Here is a 19,085-nt window from a genome sequence, read left to right on the forward strand (position 1 = left end):
ATTAATGCTCTCCTTCCTGGCCTGTCAGTTTATGCAGATGGCCTTCTCTTGGTAGGTTTGCAGTTGTGCCATACTCTTTCCATTTTCGGATGATGGATTGAACAGTGCTCCGTGAGATGTTCAAAGCTTGGGATATTTTTTTATAACCTAAGCGGCTTTAAACTTCCCCACAACTTTATCCCTGACCTGTCTGGTGTGTTCCTTGGCTTTCATGATGCTGTTTGTTCACTAAAATTCTCTAACAAACCCAGTGGTGGCTGGTGTTTTCTTTTTGGGGGGTGGCAACCACCAGGGCGGCACTCCCACCCGCCTGCTCGCTGTCCGGTGGTCGAGTCCGGCACTTACCTCATCTAGGTTGAAGGCTGTGGCTCCTGTGTCCTCTCCTCTAGCATGGCGGCTTCCATCGTGTGTCTCCCCTCTCCTCCTCCAAGGCGCTATGGGTCCAATAGGTTCACCTTTCCTTTCAGCCAATCGGGTGACGGGTCTCATGACCCACTTCCTGATTGGCCAAGAGGAGGATTAGTGTGAGAATGGTGAATACTTATTTGCTATTGTCACACAACTGGGTGGGTTTGGATCTTATCATATGCTTAAAAAAAAAAATGGAATTCATGGTCCGGTGCCCTGTATGTAGAAGGGGGGGGGGGCCTGACGCATGGATAAGGGGGCGGCGCTTGTGCATCCCTAATGGATGGGCTACCACTGAACAAATCTCTCAGGGCTTCACAGAACAGCTGTATTTATACTGAGATTCAATTATACACAGGTGGACTCTATTTACTAATTAGGTAACTTCTGAAGTCAATTGGTTCCACTAGTTTTTATTTAGGGTATCAGAGTAAAGGGGGCTGAAAACAAATGCACGCCACACTTTTCAGATATTTATTTGCAAAACATTTGGAAAACCATTTATAATTTTCCTTCCACTACACAATTATGTGATGCTTTGTGTTGGTATATCACATAAAATCCCAATAAAATACATTTAAGTTTTTGGTTGTAACATGACAAAATGTTGAAAAATTCAAGGCATATGAATACTTTTTCAAGGCACTGTATCACAGAGCTGAAAGCTGGTAATAAAGGGGTGAAAATTTACAGTACTGATGTAGTCAAAAGAAGACTATACTGACAGAAACATTAAGAACACTGCTGACCTCTTTCTGAAAATGCTTGTTAATTGGCTGTCTCTAGGCTCAGTGCTTTCTTTGTCACTGGTCGAGAACAGACAGTTTTAAAGTGAAGACAGTAACAAAAAAGCAAAGGAAGAGGCGCCTCTGAGTGTAGATGTTTTAGCGTAATTTAATGTATAAAAGAGTACATATAACTCACATTTTAGAGGTTTAAAATAGGCATTGTACAGGTTTCTTTGCGGGTGGTCATCAGTTCCGTCACTTGTAGTTCTCCTACTGCTGGGCACTTGTGCTGAGCAAAGCTGTCTCTCACTGCCGTACGGTGTTGAGGCCGGCGGCGGTGGGGAGGAAAACTTGTGAGCCAGTCAAACAAAGTGGAGGTGTTATTGCAGTATGATGGTACTGGTGACGTCACTGGATTTTTTGCGACGCGTTTCCTAAGCGTTCGAACTGCGATGGTGCGGCAGTCGCGCTCCTTTATCAGACAGCTTGATAAAGGAGCGCGACTGCCGCACCATCGCAGTTCGAACGCTTAGGAAACGCGTCGCAAAAAATCCAGTGACGTCACCAGTACCATCATACTGCAATAACACCTCCACTTTGTTTGACTGGCTCACAAGTTTTCCTCCCCACCGCCGCCGGCCTCAACACCGTACGGCAGTGAGAGACAGCTTTGCTCAGCACAAGTGCCCAGCAGTAGGAGAACTACAAGTGACGGAACTGATGACCACCCGCAAAGAAACCTGTACAATGCCTATTTTAAACCTCTAAAATGTGAGTTATATGTACTCTTTTATACATTAAATTACGCTAAAACATCTACACTCAGAGGCGCCTCTTCCTTTGCTTTTTTGTTACAGTCTTGGAACACGGTTTCTGTTCTACAATGATGGCAGCCCTGAGGTTATAGTTGTGACCCCTGCAAAAACTCTCATCCGTCCGTCCCTGGACTTCATCCCAATTACCACCCCCCCCCCTCCACCTGGAGCAATAGACTCTTTTTTACTGTGCAAATCTCATGCACACTATTTATTTACTTATTTATATATATTTTACATATATATTTACTCATTTCCATTGTTGCATAATATTAAGGAATTGTTGTACTCAGAATTGCGCATTTTTCTCCTTGTATACTTAAAGTGAAGACAGGCATATTTATCTGCATGTTTGTTCTGGATAAGTGGCTTAGAAAACACTTAGGCTCCGTTCTCACTAGTGTGACTTGTCATGCGACTTTGGACACAAAGGGGTAGATTCAGATAGAATCGTCCAGCTTTATGCCCGGCGTAACGTATCTCAGATACGTTACGCCGCCATAATTTAGGGCGCAAGTTCTGTATTCAGAAAGAACTTGCGCCCTTAGTTACGGCGGCGTAACGTATCTGTGTCGGGGTAAGCCCGCATAATTCAAATGTGGATGATGTGGGCGTGTTTTATGTATATTAACTGTGACCCCGCATACTTGACATTTTTTACGAACGGCGCATGCCAGTGCGCATGCTCGAAATTCCGCCGCAAATCGTCATTGCTTTCGACGTGAACGTAAATTACGTACATCCCTATTCGCGAACAACTTACGCAAACAACGTAAAATTTTTAAAACTCGACGCGGCAACGACGGCCATACTTAACATAGGATACGCCTCATATACAGTAGGTGAACCCGATTTTGTGTCAATCTCGCTCTCTTTCTCGGCGAGATTGAGCACCTACGAGCCCCATCGCGGGAGCCAGCGCCGAGCTGGCTTGCCGCGATGGAGACAGAGCCGTCATAGAAGCGACGGGAGATCCGACTTGGATTCCCGGCAATTCTACACGCGTGCGGCGTTTGTTATGAATCCTGAGGGGGAAGTCCCCGCCGGATTTTAAATAAAAATCCGGCATGGGTCCCCCCCCTCAGGAGCATACCGGGCCCTTAGGTCTGTTATGGGTTGTAAGGAGAGCCCCCCTACGCCGAAAAAAACGGCGTAGGGGGTCCCCCTACAATCCATACCAGACCCGTATCCAAAGCACGCTACCCGGCCAGCCAGGAAGGGAGTGGGGACGAGCGAGCGCCCCCCCCCCCCTCCTGAGCCGTACCAGGCTGCATGCCCTCAACATGGGGGGGTTGGGTGCTCTGGGGCAGGGGGGCGCACTGCGGCCCCCCACCTCAGAGCACCCTGTCCCCATGTTGATGAGGACAGGGCCCCTTCCCGACAACCCTGGCCGTTGGTTGTCGGGGTATGCGGGCGGGAGGCTTATCGGAATCTGGGAGCCCCCTTTAATAAGGGGGCCCCCAGATACCGGCCCCCCACCCTAAGTGAATGAGTATGGGGTACATCGTACCCCTACCCATTCACCTGCAAGAAAAGTGGTAAAAACACAAATAAACCACACAGTGTATTAAAATATTTTATTTTTCTGCTCCGGAGGCCGCCCCCTGTCTTCTTTATTAGCTCTTTTACCAGGGGGGCTTCTTCTTTGACGTCTTCGGGTGGGTGGGGGCCGCCGTCTGGTTCTCTTCCACCGCCGGGGGGGGGGGTGGCTTTTAAAAAAGCCCCCACCCCCCCGGCGGGTTTCCTCCGGCGTCTTCGGCGGGGCTCTTCTTCTTCCGCTATCCCGACGGGTCTTCTCCGCTATCCGGGGGGTCTCGCCGCTCTCCGCTGTTGACTCGTCGCACCCCGGTTCTTCGTCTCGCAGTCCGGTCCCTTCTTCCGTGCTGTACGTCTTCTTCCGCGCTGTGACGTCATGTTCTTCACTTCTCTTCTTCTCCCGATGTTGACTCGCCGGTCCTCCTCGCTGAAATGACGGATGCGCGCCTTGCATCGGACCTATATAGGCCTCACAGTCCCATCATGCTCTGTACCTACCCATGTGATACCTACCCACGTGGTAGGTATCACATGGGTAGGTACAGAGCATGATGGGACTGTGAGGCCTATATAGGTCCGATGCAAGGCGCGCATCCGTCATTTCAGCGAGGAGGACCGGCGAGTCAACATCGGGAGAAGAAGAGAAGTGAAGAACATGACGTCACAGCGCGGAAGAAGACGTACAGCACGGAAGAAGGGATCGGACTGCGAGACGAAGAACCGGGGTGCGACGAGTCAACAGCGGAGAGCGGCGAGACCCCCCGGATAGCGGAGAAGACCCGTCGGGATAGCGGAAGAAGAAGAGCCCCGCCGAAGACGCCGGAGGAAACCCGCCGGGGGGGTGGGGGCTTTTTTAAAAGCCACCCCCCCCCGGCGGTGGAAGAGAACCAGACGGCGGCCCCCACCCACCCGAAGACGTCAAAGAAGAAGCCCCCCCTGGTAAAAGAGCTAATAAAGAAGACAGGGGGCGGCCTCCGGAGCAGAAAAATAAAATATTTTAATACACTGTGTGGTTTATTTGTGTTTTTACCACTTTTCTTGCAGGTGAATGGGTAGGGGTACGATGTACCCCATACTCATTCACTTAGGGTGGGGGGGCCGGTATCTGGGGGCCCCCTTATTAAAGGGGGCTCCCAGATTCCGATAAGCCTCCCGCCCGCATACCCCGACAACCAACGGCCAGGGTTGTCGGGAAGGGGCCCTGTCCTCATCAACATGGGGACAGGGTGCTCTGAGGTGGGGGGCTGCAGTGCGCCCCCCTGCCCCAGAGCACCCAACCCCCCCATGTTGAGGGCATGCAGCCTGGTACGGCTCAGGAGGGGGGGGGGGGTGCTCGCTCGTCCCCACTCCCTTCCTGGCTGGCCGGGTAGCGTGCTTTGGATACGGGTCTGGTATGGATTGTAGGGGGACCCCCTACACCGTTTTTTTCGGCGTAGGGGGGCTCTCCTTACAACCCATAACAGACCTAAGGGCCCGGTATGCTCCTGAGGGGGGGACCCATGCCGGATTTTTATTTAAAATCCGGCGGGGACTTCCCCCTCAGGATTCATAACAAACGCCGCACACGTGTAGAATTGGCGGGAATCCAAGTCGGATCTCCCGTCGCTTCTATGACGCGCTTGCTGGGATGTGCTGTCACTATTCCAGTGAGTGTGAGATGTCGGCGAGATCTCGGCACCCTGTCGCTGAGTATCAGCGCGACGCTGTCCTGCTAAAAGCACAATATCACAAACACCTACTGTAGCAGGGGTAACTATACGCCGAAAAAAGCCTAACGTAAACTACGTAAAAAAATGCGCCGGCCAGACGTACGTTTCTGAATCGGCGTATCTAGCTCATTTGCATATTCCTCGCTTAACTATACGGAAGTGCCATCTAGCGGCCAGCGTAAATATGCAGCCTAAGATACGCCGGTCGTATCTTAGGGAAAATACATGCGCAACTGATTCTATGAATCAGGCGCATAGATATGACCGGCCAGACTCAGAGATACGACAGCGTATCTTCTCTCCGAATCTAGCCCAAACACTACAAATTCTGGATGGACCCTCTGCATGCTGCTACACCCATCCCAGCAAACTATGCAATCCCTGTTTTTCATTGCATAGTTTGCTGGGAAGGGTGTAACTGTGCAGAGGGTTCATCCAGAATTTGTAGTATTAGGCCCCATTCACACGAGGCGAACTCCGTTCCTACGGAGTTCGCCTGTTCCCGCCAGCTCAGCGGGAGATCAGTCCGCAGATCTCCGCTGAGCCTACGGAAGACAAGCTTCTCTCTGCTCACTGAGCGGGGAGGGGCTTGTCGGGCACTGCTGTCTCCTCTGGAGCCATCTGATGAAAACGGACAGCATGTCCAGTTTCATCAGATCTTACCCGATCCGATACGCATGGACGGATGGGGACGTGCCCCCCATACGTCTGTTTTTAGCGGATCGGATAGGGTCGGATGTCAGCGGACATGTCTCCGCTGACATCCGACGCTCCATAGGATTGCATGGAGCGGCAGTTCAGGTCCGCCGTCAAAACTGACAGGCGGACCCGAACGGTACGTCGTGTGAATGAGGCCTTAATGTGTTGTCACACCCCTTTACCACCTGATAGTTCAAATACATGTCTAAGCTAATGGGATTTGAGCACAGGTATATCTTTTCTCTTTGGACACAAAGTCGCATGACGAGTCGCCACCCATTTATTTCAATGGTACCCGTTCCTACCTATGAGTCCTAAAGTCGCAGCAACTTGAAAAAGGTTCCTGCACTACTTTCATGCAACTTTCTTGTAACTTGAGTGCCAGAGAAAGTTACAAGAAAGTGTAAAGTTGCATGAAAGTCGTACACTTGAAATTGCGTGACTTTGGTGTCGCACTAGTGGGAATGCAGCCTAAAGCCATGTGATCAGACTCAAAGCCAAGCAACTAGCATTTTTTAAAGAAAGCATCAGTAATGGCAGCCTGTATGACCTAACTACACAAGCACACGTTAAGATGGGGGGAAAAAAAATCTATAAAATATTGCCTAAATAAAAATCTGAACAAGAATTATAAACCAAACATGAGTATTTTAAAAGATTGGTTTTGAAAGGCCACATTTGCTTTCATGAAAGGTGAGTAAAGAATAATCATACCTTTTGGAGAATAACCATTGCTTTTCAGTATTTAGTATTTGTTTTATTTTCTGGAAATAAAATGATAAATATATGAGATACAGAGATATAAGTGAGTAATTGATAACATGTTTTTTTTTCCAATAACACTCTCTGTGCAGAAAATACAATTTTACATAAAGTGGGGGGGGGGGGGTATAAAAACTGGAGCAAACAGAATCTCAAGCAGCTGTACATGGCAGCCAATCAGCTTCCATCTTCAATCATCTTCATCTTGTTCGGTTAAAGCGGTATTATACCCCAATTTCATATTTTGTAGTTCACCAGTCTTTTTTAGGCTTTTCCCCCCTGTTTTCATCTGATGATTGGGCCAGTAACATAACTTATGTGCCTACACTCTGAATGAAGGAGCACAGGGAGCACCTTTGAACAGCAGCATTGTCAATCTGGGGGAAGGGGAGTGTTAGATGGACTAGCATATTTAGATACACTAACAATTTGAAGCTAAATTCCAGCTTATACTTCATAAGCAGTTATAGCAAACATTTTCTTTTTCCTTTTAAGATAAAGGTTTTACAGTTAATGTAGCTAGACAAAATATTTTAGGCAACAGACAGCATGGATTCATGAAAGACAGAAGTTGTCAGAGAAATATGATTTATTTTTATACGGAGGTAAGTAAAACCTTGGATTTTGCAAAAGTGTTTGACACAGTTCCCCACACACGGCTAATGTGTAAGGTTAAGTCTACAGGCTTGGAAAAATCAGTTTGTAATTGGCTAAAAAAGTGGCTAATGATTCTTACTCTGAATGGTCTAGGGTTATCAGTGGTGTACCCCAAGGTTCAGTGTTGGGACCCTTACTTTTAATATATTTATAAATGATATAGGGTCTGGGATTAAAAGTATAATTTCAGTCTTTGTAGATGACAACAAGCTATGCAGTGGAATAACATTCTTAGGCCTCGTACACACGGCCGAGGAACTCGACGTGCCAAACACGTCGAGTTCCTCGGCGAGTTCAGCCCTGAAGCCGCCGAGGAGCTCGGCGGGCCGAGTTCTCCCATAGAACAACGAGAAAATAGAGAACATGTTCTCTATTTTCTCGACGAGTTCCTCGGCGGCTCCATCGGGCCGAAAGTGTACACACGACAGAGTTTCTCGGCAGAATCTGGCTCTGACCGAGTTTCTCGCTGAATTCTGCCGAGAAACTCTGTTGTGTGTACGAGGCCTTACAGTATGTTTTCAATTTACAAGCTCACCTCAATGCACTGTTTAATTGGGCAACTACCGTATGTTGCAAATAAGGGTTAATGTTGATACATGTAAAGTAAAGGACTTGGGGCGCTAAGAATATGCATGCACCATACATACTAGGGGGAGTACAACTGGGGGAATCAATGGTGGAGAAGGATATGGGTGTTCTGGTAGTTCATACGTTTTATAATAGCATGCAATACCAAGCTGCAGTTTCCAAAGTAAGCAAAATTCTCTCTTGTAGTAAGAGAGGTTTGGACTCCTCCAGAGAGAGCAGGGGTGGATCCAGGGGGGGGGCAATTGCCCCCCCCCCCCAAGAATGCAGGTGAGTGAGTGGGCAGCCAGCTCAGAAAGTGAGAGAGCGGACGGATTCACGGGTGGGCCGGGCGGTTCGGTTGGTGAGCAGACGGGAGGCTCGGCAGGCGGATGGGAGAGCAGGAAACAACTAGGCGGCTCGGTGGGTGAGCGGACGGCTGGTCAATCAGGAAGACAGGGCGGGCGGGGGAGCAGAGAGATGGCATCATCTCTCACCGCCCGGCGCCTGCCCTGCATCCCTGCAGTGCAGTTTCTCTCTCACTGTGCAGGCATCATCTCTCTGCTGTCTGACTGGCAATCTGCTGCCTGACTCTGGGACATAGCAAGAGACCACCTTAGAGAGACACAGCAAGAAACCACCTTAGCAGGAAAGCGACACCGCAAGTGACAACTGTAGCAGGCAAGTGACAATCCACGACGTGTGGCAGGCGACGTGGCAAGTGACAAACCGCAACTTGTGGCAGGTAACATGGCAAGTGACAGCCCGCAACGCGTGCCAGGCGTTGTGGCAAGTGACAATCCGCATCCAGTGACAGGCGATGTGCCAAGTGACAATCCGCAACGTGTGGCAGGTGATGTGGCAAGTGACAGTCTGCATCTGGTGACAGGCGACGTGGCAAGTGACAATCCGCAATGTGTGGCAGGTGACGTGGCAAGTGACAATCCGCAATGTGTGGCAGGCGTCGTGGCAAGTAACAATCCGCAACGTGTGGCAGGTGACGTGGCAAGTGAAAATCTGCAAGGTTTGGCAGGTGACGTGAAAAGTTACAATCTGCAACGTGTGGCAGGTGAGTTGGCAAGTGACAAGCCGCAACGTGTGGCAGGTGACGTGGCAAGTGACAATCTGCATTTGGTGACAGGCGACGTGGCAAGTGACAATCCATAACGTGTGGCAGGTGATGTGGCAAGTGACAATCTGCATCTGGTGACAGGTGACCTGGCAAGTGACAATCCGCAAAGTTTGGCAGGTGACGTGGCAAGTGACAATGCGCAAAGTTTGGCAGGTGATGTGGCAAGTGACACGTGTGGCAGGTGATTTGGCAAGTGACAATCCACATCTGGTGACAGGCAACGTGGCAAGTGACAATCCGCAATGTGTAGCAAGTGTCAATCCGCATCGTGTGGCAGGTGATGTGGCAAGTGACAATCTGCAAATGGTGACAGGCGATGTGGCAAATGACAATCTGCAACATGTGGCAGGTGATGTGGCAAGTGACAATCTGCATCTGGTAACAGGCAATATGGCAAGTGACAATCCACAACGTGTGATGTTCCAATGAAACTCTTATGCCGCGTACACACCATCACTTTATGTGATAAAAAAAAAACAACACTTTCTGTGAAGTAAAAAATGACGTTTTTGAAACTTCAATTTTCAAAGACGAAGTTGCCTACACACCATCGTTTTCTCACAATGATCTTGCAAAGTGAGGTTACGTTCCACCACGTTTTACCATTGAAGCTTGCTTCATAAGTAGCTTCTGGGCATGCGTGGATGAAAAAACGTCTTAGAAAACAACGTTTTTTGCTACACACGGTCAATTTCTGTGAAGTAAAAAGTGCACTTTTGAAAAACGACACATAAAATTGAAGCATGCTTCAATTTTTTTTGGTCGTTTTTTACAAGACATAAAACGACGTTTTCCCCCACACACAGTCAATTAAAGTGACGTTTTTAAAAACGTCATTTTTTTTCATCACATAAAGTGATGGTGTGTACGCGGCATTATGGAATAAGTGCAAAAACAAATCCAAAGACACCATGCCAGAAAGTGGGATAGATGAAACCTCCACCTCTTATCTCTTATCTGCTTACCGACTTAAATAAGATCATAGGCATGTATGGCTAACAGCCCTGTTTGTAGTTTCCTGGGACCTCTTGTTCGGTAATCACCTGTGCGTTCCACCTTAATATTCACAAGGAACTCTCCCCATTGAAGATGACCCAAAAAAGGAAAGGTGCTGACATAGTGTGATAACGTCTAAAAAAAATTATTGAGTAAAAAACAAGATTGCACTCACATGGTAGTAGAATAATAATAGCGTGTAAATTGCTGAAGCCGGCCGGCTCTCACTATCCGCTCGCCATTCCGGATAGCAGCGAGGTAAACTGTGGTGACGTCAGCACGCCGCTCCTCCCTACGCCGTTTTGCCAAACAACTGACTTCTTCCAGGGGCACGAGCGGCGCGCTGACTCGCCACTACTTATTCGTTAGCAACACCCAGGACCGCCCAGCTCTGAGATCTGGGAATCGAGTGCGCAAATCCACCATTTTGGAATGGGGATCCATGCCAATAGTGCTGTGAATTACATATTGGAAAAAATGCCTAAGTGTTTAAAAACTAATATCGCTGTCGATCAGCACTGGGGAAACTGATCTGACCGAACAAACGCACTGAATCTATAAACAAAAAAGACACAATTAAAATTGACCTGAACAATCGCATATTCGGCCGGACATGATCGTCATTTCCTGCGTCGAAACTGTGTGATATCATAAAATCAGATCCAAAGAAAGCGTATAATATTAATAATATTTGTTAAAATGTAAAATTATAAAAATATGTCGCAGTGCACCAAGGCTGACCTATTGGCAACTTATACTGCATACTACGCTTAACAATAGCTAGATGGACCAAATGCAAATGATGTATAAAGCCAAAAGCTCATATTTGCAACGTTCATTAGGATTGATGGCTGGACATAGTTGGAGTGCACGCAACTAAAACATTACATAGCTCCCAGTGGCAGAAACTATGTACTACAATTCAAATGTATAATACTAACAAATATATTCTTAGGTAATTAAATTACCCGTAAGTATTGAAAAAGAAAAATTGCAAGCATTATTCATCTCAGTTTAAAACTTCATGTGAAAAAGGGAACAGTTTCCTTTTCACATGAAGTTTTAAACTGAGATGAATAATGCTTGCAATTTTTCTTTTTCAATACTTATGAAAACCCCAAATCCACAATCTCAGAAAATTAGAGTATTGTGAAAAGGTGCAATATTCTAGGCTCAACGTGTCCCACTATAATCATCTAATTAAGCCATAACACCTGCAAAGGGTTCCTGAGCCTTAAAATGGTCTCTCAGTCTGGTTCAGTAGGAATCACAATCATGGGAAAGACTGCTAGCCTGATAGTTGTGCAGAAAACCATCATTGACACCCTCCATAAGGAGGGAAAGCCTCAAAAGGTACTTGGAAAAGAAGTTGGATGTACCCAAAGTGCTGTATCAAAGAACATTAATAGAAAGTTATGTGGAAAAAGTGTGGAAGAAAAAAGGTGCACAAGCAGCAGGGATGAACGCAGCCTGGAGAGGATTGTCAGAAAAAGGCCATTCAAAAGTGTTGGAGACTTTCACAAGGGGTGGACTGAGGCTGGAGTCAGTGCATCAAAAACCACCACACACAGACGGATCCTGGACATGGGCTTCAAATGTTGTATTCGTCTTGTCAAGCCACTCCTGAACAACTAACAATGTCAGAAGCGCCTTACCTGGGCTAAAGAAAAACAGACCTGGCCTGTTGCTCTTTTCTGATAAGAGCAAATTTACGGAGGAATAATGGAGAGGCACACACGGCAAGATGCTGTAAGTCCAGTGTGAAGTTTCCACAATCTGTGTTGATTTGGGGAGCCATGTCATCTGCCGGTGTTTGTCCACTGTGCCTCATTAAGTCCAGGGTCAACGCAGCCGTCTACCAGGAGATTTTGGAGCACTTCATGCTTCCTTCGGCAGACAAGCTCTATGGGGATGCTGACTTCATTTTCCAGCAGGACTCGGCACCTGCCCACACTGCCAAAAGCACCAAAACCTGGTTAAATGACCATGGGATTACTGTGCTTGATTGGCCAGCAAACTTGCCTGACCTGAATCCCATAAAGAATCTATGGGGCATTGCTAAGAGAAAGATGAGAGACAGGAGACCGAACAATGCAAAAGAGCTGAAGGCCGCTATTGAAGCATCCTGGTCTTCCATAACACCTTTAGCAGTGCCACAGGCTGATAGCTTCCATGCCACACCGCATTGAGGCAGTAATTGCTGCAAAATGGGCCCAAGCCAAGTACTGAGTACATATGCATGTTTATACTTTTCAGAGGTCCGATATTGTTCTATGTACAATCCTTGTTTTATTGATTGCATGTAATATTCAAATTTTCTGAGATTGTGGATTTGACAAATCACGGCTTGAACTATCTTGCTTTCAATGTAATGAGTCTATCTCATACCTTTTAAGTTGCATTAGTGAAATTAATGATCTTTTGCACGATATTCAAATTTTTCGAGTTTCATCTGTAAATCACAGTCTGTGTTAAATAAACAGTGCTGAATTTCAGGTCTTCTAACAACCACCACCGTGCTTCCTTAAAGTGCAGTGTGCTTATTCAATAAAAGTGCTTCACCCAAAGTGCCAAATAAATGTGCTCACCAGATATATAAGGCCATAAAATGACCATCAGGCATATAGGAGAACTGTACTCCAGATCCTTTCCTCTCAGTCAGCCTTCCGCAGGCTATGATCAATCTGTATCCATGCACCCCATCATTCCAAAAAATTAGGAGTTTAGAAAATGAAGCTCTTCATAGGTTTAGGTGTAAAACCATATTAAACCCCTTTAGTATAGCTGCAATCTGCAAAGTTTAAGGCTCCAGTACATTGAGCCACAAAAAGCAAAAAAGCAAAGATGGTATAATACCATCTTAATTTATTGTAAAAAAAACACTTAAAATCATGTGCCAAGTAAAGCAGGGTGAAAATGCAGCTTGAGGGAAGGCAGTGTATCACTAACGAGTGATACAAGGCTAACGGAATGCGTCTCTGCTCGTTCACTGGGACAGAAAGCTCCGGTGCCAGGCGTGCTGTGCACCAGTCTTCTCTATGCTTTTCACGCTCGTGCGCGCGTCATCAGGAAAATGGCCTAAGTTTCTCTAACAAACCTCTGAGGGCTTCACAGAATAGCTGTATTTATATTGAGATTAAATTACAAAGAGGTAAACTCTATTTCTTAATCAAGTAACTTCTGAAGGCAATTGGTTCCACTGGATTTCAGTTAGGGGCAACAGAGTAAAAGGGGCTGAATACAAATGCACTCCACACTTTTCAGATATTTATTTGTAAAAAAAATTAAAACCATTTATCATTTTCTTTCCACGTCACAATTATGCGCCACTTTATGTTGGTCCATCACATAAAATCCATTTATGTTTTTGGTTGTAAAATGGAAAATTTCAAGGGGTATGAATACTTTTTTAAGGCACTGTATGTCAATACTATCCCTATTATGGACTTGAGCTCCCCTGTGTTCGTTTGTATACAGCTGAAAACTCCAAAACTGCAACTGTCATTTTCACAATAAACAATTTTAACAATAAACAATGCAATTCAAATGCATTTTTTGCTGTGAAAATGACAATGGTCCCAAAAATGTGTCAAAATTGTCCGAAGTGTCCGCCATAATGTCGCAGTCACGAAAAAAAACGCTGATCGCCGCCATTAGTAGTAAAACATTTTTTTCAAAATTATCGCTCTATTTTTGTTTATAGCGCAAAAAATAAAAACCGCAGAGGTGATCAAATACCACCAAAAGAAAGCTCTATTTGTGGGGAAAAAAGGACGCCACTTTTGTTTGGGAGCCACGTCGCACGACCGCGCAATTGTCTGTTAAAGCGACGCAGTGCCGAATCGCAAAACCTGGCCTGGGCATTTAGCTGCCTAAAGGTCCGGGGCTTAAGTGGTTAATAAGTTTGCCTTCTCTTTGTCCCCAGCCACCAACTCAAATTTTTTTTAAGGGGCCTACATTCTCAGATCTAAGAATTTTACTGTTAACCTCTTTACCACCGCGCTATAGACAAAACACGTCTACAGCGCGGTGGAGTTGTTCTGGGAGGACGTCCCTGGAACGTCCTCCCAGAATCCTCCTCTCGCACACCCCCTGGGGCACGCTCCCGGAATCATCCGTGAGCGCCGGGTCTAGAAGACCCGGCGCATCATAGATCGCGGTAAATTGCTGCTGATCACATGACACCGGTTCCTCCCTCCCCTCTCTGTACCGATCGGTACAGTGTGAGAGGAGAGGGGGGAGAGCGGAAGCAGCAGCAGCTGCTGTGGCTGGATCTGTGACAAATGCAGTCACAGATCCAGCCATCCATCCCTCCCTGTGCAATACTCTGCAATAACCCCCCCCCATACTCTGCAATAACCCCCCCATACTCTGCAATAACCCCCCAATACTCTGCAATACCCCCAATACTCCGCAATACCCCGCAATACCTGCTAATATGACAGAGACGAGATTTTTTATTTTTTTTTACAGAATTTTCAGTGTTTTTTCTTTTATAGCGCAAACAATAAAAAACCCAGAGGTGATCAAATACCACCAAAAGAAAGCTCTATTTGTGGGGAAAAAAGGACAAAAATTTCAGATGGGTACAATGTTGTATGACTGAGTAATTGTCATTCAAATTGTGAGATCACCGAAAGCTAAAAAATTGATCTGGTTAGGAAGGGGGTTTAAGTGCCCAGTGGTCAAGAGGTTAATATAATTAAAGAATTTTTGGGGTTTTGTCCTACTCTCTTTTGCAACCTGTCGTTTGCTATGAATTTTTGCAACCTTCATTTTCTTTTTACATATTGTGTTATATTCTTTGTAACTTCTAAATAATGATAGTGTTTCTTCAGTTATATATTTTTTTTTAAGTGCTCTTTTCTTATAATTTATAGTTTTTTTTTTTTTTTTAACCTTTGGCCGTGAGCCATATTAGTTTTATTTTTAGCCTTTTAAACTTAAGGGATAAAGTTCATCTTTGGGAACATGCTACATTTTAGGGTGGAACATGTAACATGTTCCCAGTGCTGCCCCCCCTCCCTGAACTTCTCCCCGTACTAGCTGTCAGTTTTTGAGAGCAGCACTGTTGTGCGGGTCTCCGCCCACACGGAATGCGTCATTCATACATAGAGCTCTGTGCGTATGAATGAACTACAGCGGCTTAGCAACTGTCAGCTTGTAGTTCTCAATGAACTACCACAGCGCTATGGAGCGCTGTGGTAGTTCATTGAGTCTTCCTGTCAGCGAGTATTGGCTTACCCATAAGGCCCCGTACACACGAGAGGATCTATCCGCTGGAATTGATCTGCGGATCAGTTCCAGCGGATAGATCTGCTGGTGTGTACATCCCAGCGGATCTTTTTCCGCAGATTTTTTTCGGCCCGATTGATTTCCAGCAGATAAAAATTTCTTAGCATGCTAAGAAATCTATCTGCTGGAATCGGCTTCAGCGGATCGATCCGGTGGTCTGTGCAGACTCACCGGATCGATCCGTCCGATTCCCTCCCTCGCATGCGTCGTAATGATTTGACGCATGCGTGGGTATCCTTATATGAAAGCGTCGCGCACGTCGCCGCGTCATCATCGCGGCGACGGCGCGACACGTCATCGCGAAGGGATTTCGGCGCGGATTTCGATCCGATGGTGAGTACACTCCATCGGATCCAAATCCGGGGAAATCCTCGAGAGGATTTATCCGCGGATACGGTCCGGCGGACCGTATCCGCGGATCAATCCTCTCGTCTGTACCCGGCATTAGGGATGTACAGGTAAGCCCATACACTGACAGTGTGGAGGAGACCCTCATGGCATCAGTGATCTCCTGATGTTTTACAGGTTCCTAATACAAAAAATAATAAATGCACATTTTTTTTTTACCTGCAAAAAGATGTGCAGTTATTATTTTTTGTACAAAGGTGAGCTTATCCTTTAAGCTTGAAGAATTTCCATTTCTGTCCCGTGCTCTTCAATAACAATATTCCCTCCCACTCTTAAGTCATTCACAAGTCTTAAGTCTTTTATCTTTCCAGTATGTGCTTATTGCTTACATATAACATTAAATTAAATCATGTTATCGTCATTGTTACCCAGGAGTTCTTTCATCTGAACATTAGTAATAATCTCTGCGTGGTTTGAGATTAACAGGTCCAGCAGAGCATCATTTGAAGTTGGGGCTTCTATGAAGTGTACCATAACATTTTCTTGTAATAGGTCTATAAATTTCTGCCTTTTAAAAAAAAATTGTGCCAAGGCAGTTAACCACTTAAGACCCAGACCAAAATGCAGGTAAAGGACCCGGCCAGTTTTTGCGATTCGGCACTGCGTCGCTTTAACTGACAATTGCGCGGTCGTGCAACGTGGCTCCCAAACAAAATTGGCGTCCTTTTTTTCCACAAATAGAACTTTCTTTTTGTGGTATTTGATCACCTCTGCTGTTTTTATTTTTTGCGCTATAAACAAAAATAGAGTGTCAATTTTGAATAAAATGCAATATTTTTTCCTTTTTGCTATAATAAATATCCCCCAAAAATATATAAAAAAAAGTTTTTTTTCCTCAGTTTAGGCCGATATGTATTCTTCTACCTATTTTTGGTAATAAAAAATCGCAATAAGCGTTTATCGATTGGTTTGCGCAAAATTTATAGTGTTTACAAAATAGGGGATAGTTTTATTGCATTTGTATTAATATATATTTTTTTACTACTAATTGCGGCGATCAGCGACCGCGACATTATGGCGGACACATCGGACACATTTTTGGGACAATTGTCATTTTCACAGCAAAAAAAATGCATTGTTACCTGTAAAAATGTCAATTGAAGTTTGGGAGTTAACCACTAGGGGGCGCTGAAGGGGTTAAGTTTGACCTCATATGTGTTTCTAATTGTAGGGGGGCTGGGCTGGATGTGTGACATCATTGATCGTGTTTCCCTATATCAGTGCCACAGTGAAGAACGGGGAGGCTGTGTTTACACACAGTTTTCCTCGTTCTTCAGCTCCGGGGACCTATCGCGGGACTCCAGCGGTGATCGGGTCCGCGGGTCGCGCGTTCACGGAGGGTCGGGAGCGCCCGTGACCCACGGCTGGGCACTAAAAGAGGACGTACAGGTACGTGCTTGTGCTCAGCCGTGCCATTCTGCCAACGTATACAGGTCCTTCTCAAAAAATTTGCATATTGTGATAAAGTTCATTATTTTCTGTAATGTACTGATAAACATTAGACTTTCATATATTTTAGATTCATTACACACAACTGAAGTAGTTCAAGCCTTTTATTGTTTTAATATTGATGATTTTGGCATACAGCTCATGAAAACTCCAAATTCTTATCTAAAAAAATTAGCATATTATTTCATCCCACCAATAAAAGAAAAGTGTTTTTAATAAAAAAAAAGTCAACCTTCAAATAATTATGTTCAGTTATGCACTCAATACTTGGTCGGGAATCCTTTTGCAGAAATGACTGCTTCAATGCGGCGTGGCATGGAGGCAATCAGCCTGTGGCACTGCTGAGGTGTTATGGAGGCCCAGGATGCATCGGTATCGGCCTTAAGCTCATCCAGAGTGTTGGGTCTTGTGTCTCTCAACTTTCTCTTCCCAATATCCCACAGATTCTCTATGGGGTTCAGGTCAGGAGAGTTGGCAGGCCAATTGAGCACAGTAATACCATGGTCAGTAAACCATTTACCAGTGGTTTTGGCACTGTGAGCAGGTGCCAGGTCGTCCTGAAAAATGAAATCTTCATCTCCATAAAGCTTTTCAGCAGATGGAAGCATGAAGTGCTCCAAAATCTCCTGATAGCTAGCTAAATTCACCCTGCCCTTGATAAAACACAGTGGACCAACACCAGCAGCTGACATGGCACCCCAGACCATCACTGACTGTGGGTACTTGACACTGGACTTCAGGCATTTTGGCATTTCCCTCTCCCCAGTCTTCCTTCAGACTCTGGCACCTTCATTACATGCAAAATTTGCTTTCATCTGAAAAAAGTACTTTGGACCACTGAGCAACAGTCCAGTGTTGCTTCTCTGTAGCCCAGGTCAGGCGCTTCTGCCGCTGTTTCTGGTTCAAAAGTGGCTTGACCTGGGGAATGCGGCACTTGTAGCCCATTTCCTGCACACGCCTGTACACGGTGGCTCTGGATGTTTCTACTCCAGACTCAGTCCACTGCTTCCGCAGGTCCCCCAAGGTCTGGAATCGGTCCTTCTCCACAATCTTCCTCAGGGTCCGGTCACCTCTTCTCGTTGTGCAGCGTTTTCTGCCACACTTTTTCCTTCCCACAGACTTCCCACTGAGGTGCCTTGATACAGCACTCTGGGAACAGCCTATTCGTTCAGAAATTTCTTTCTGTGTCTTACCCTCTTGCTTGAGGGTGTCAATGATGGCCTTCTGGACAGCAGTCATGTCGACAGTCTTACCCATGATTGCGGTTTGGAGTAATGAACCAGGCTGGGAGTTTTTAAAAGCCTCGGGAATCTTTTGCAGGTGTTTAGAGTTAATTAGTTGATTCAGATGATTAGGTTAAGAGCTCGTTTAGAGAACCTTTTCATGATATGCTAATTTTTTGAGATAGGAATTTGGGGTTTTCATGAGCTGTATGACAAAATCATCAATATTAAAACAATAAAAGGCTTGAACTACTTCAGTTGTGTGTAATGAATCTAAAATATATGAAAGTCTAATGTTTATCAGTACATTACAGAAAATAATGAACTTTATCACAATATGCTAATTTTTTGAGAAGGACCTGTATGTGCAGGAGACGTCCTTAAGTGGTTAAAGTCATAATGTGCTAGTATGCAGTGCATGCTAGCACATTATGACAGACTTCCCTGAAAATGAAGCCCTCCAGTGGCGCCCTTCCATCTTCCCCCGTCACGGGTATGCGGTTCCTTCATAGCGCATGCACCAGTGACGTCAATGGCTACTTCTAAAGTAAATATTTCCTAAACTGTGCATGTTTAAGGAGATATTTACTATACTTAGAGGTAAGCTTATAATCAGGTAAAAATCAACAAAGGAAGTTTACTCCTACTTTAACCGATCCAGCAGTGCCATTACTCCAATCAGTTTCAGGGTAGTTAAAATCCCC

General features: G+C 45.6%; 1 protein-coding gene across 1 annotated transcript in view; it reads right to left on the bottom strand.

Moving 5' to 3' along the window:
• Positions 1-19,085, bottom strand: part of MYO7B (myosin VIIB) — a 349,736-nt gene that overhangs the window by 328,816 nt on the left and 1,835 nt on the right. The window contains exon 2 of the mRNA XM_040348869.1: positions 6,610-6,659. Coding sequence (XP_040204803.1) covers positions 6,610-6,627 — 18 coding nt within the window. The 5' untranslated portion in view covers positions 6,628-6,659. The remainder of the gene's footprint in view (positions 1-6,609; positions 6,660-19,085) is intronic.

This window comes from Rana temporaria, chromosome 4 (genome assembly GCF_905171775.1).
Source record: "Rana temporaria chromosome 4, aRanTem1.1, whole genome shotgun sequence".
In the NCBI taxonomy this organism is placed as follows: domain Eukaryota; kingdom Metazoa; phylum Chordata; class Amphibia; order Anura; family Ranidae; genus Rana; species Rana temporaria.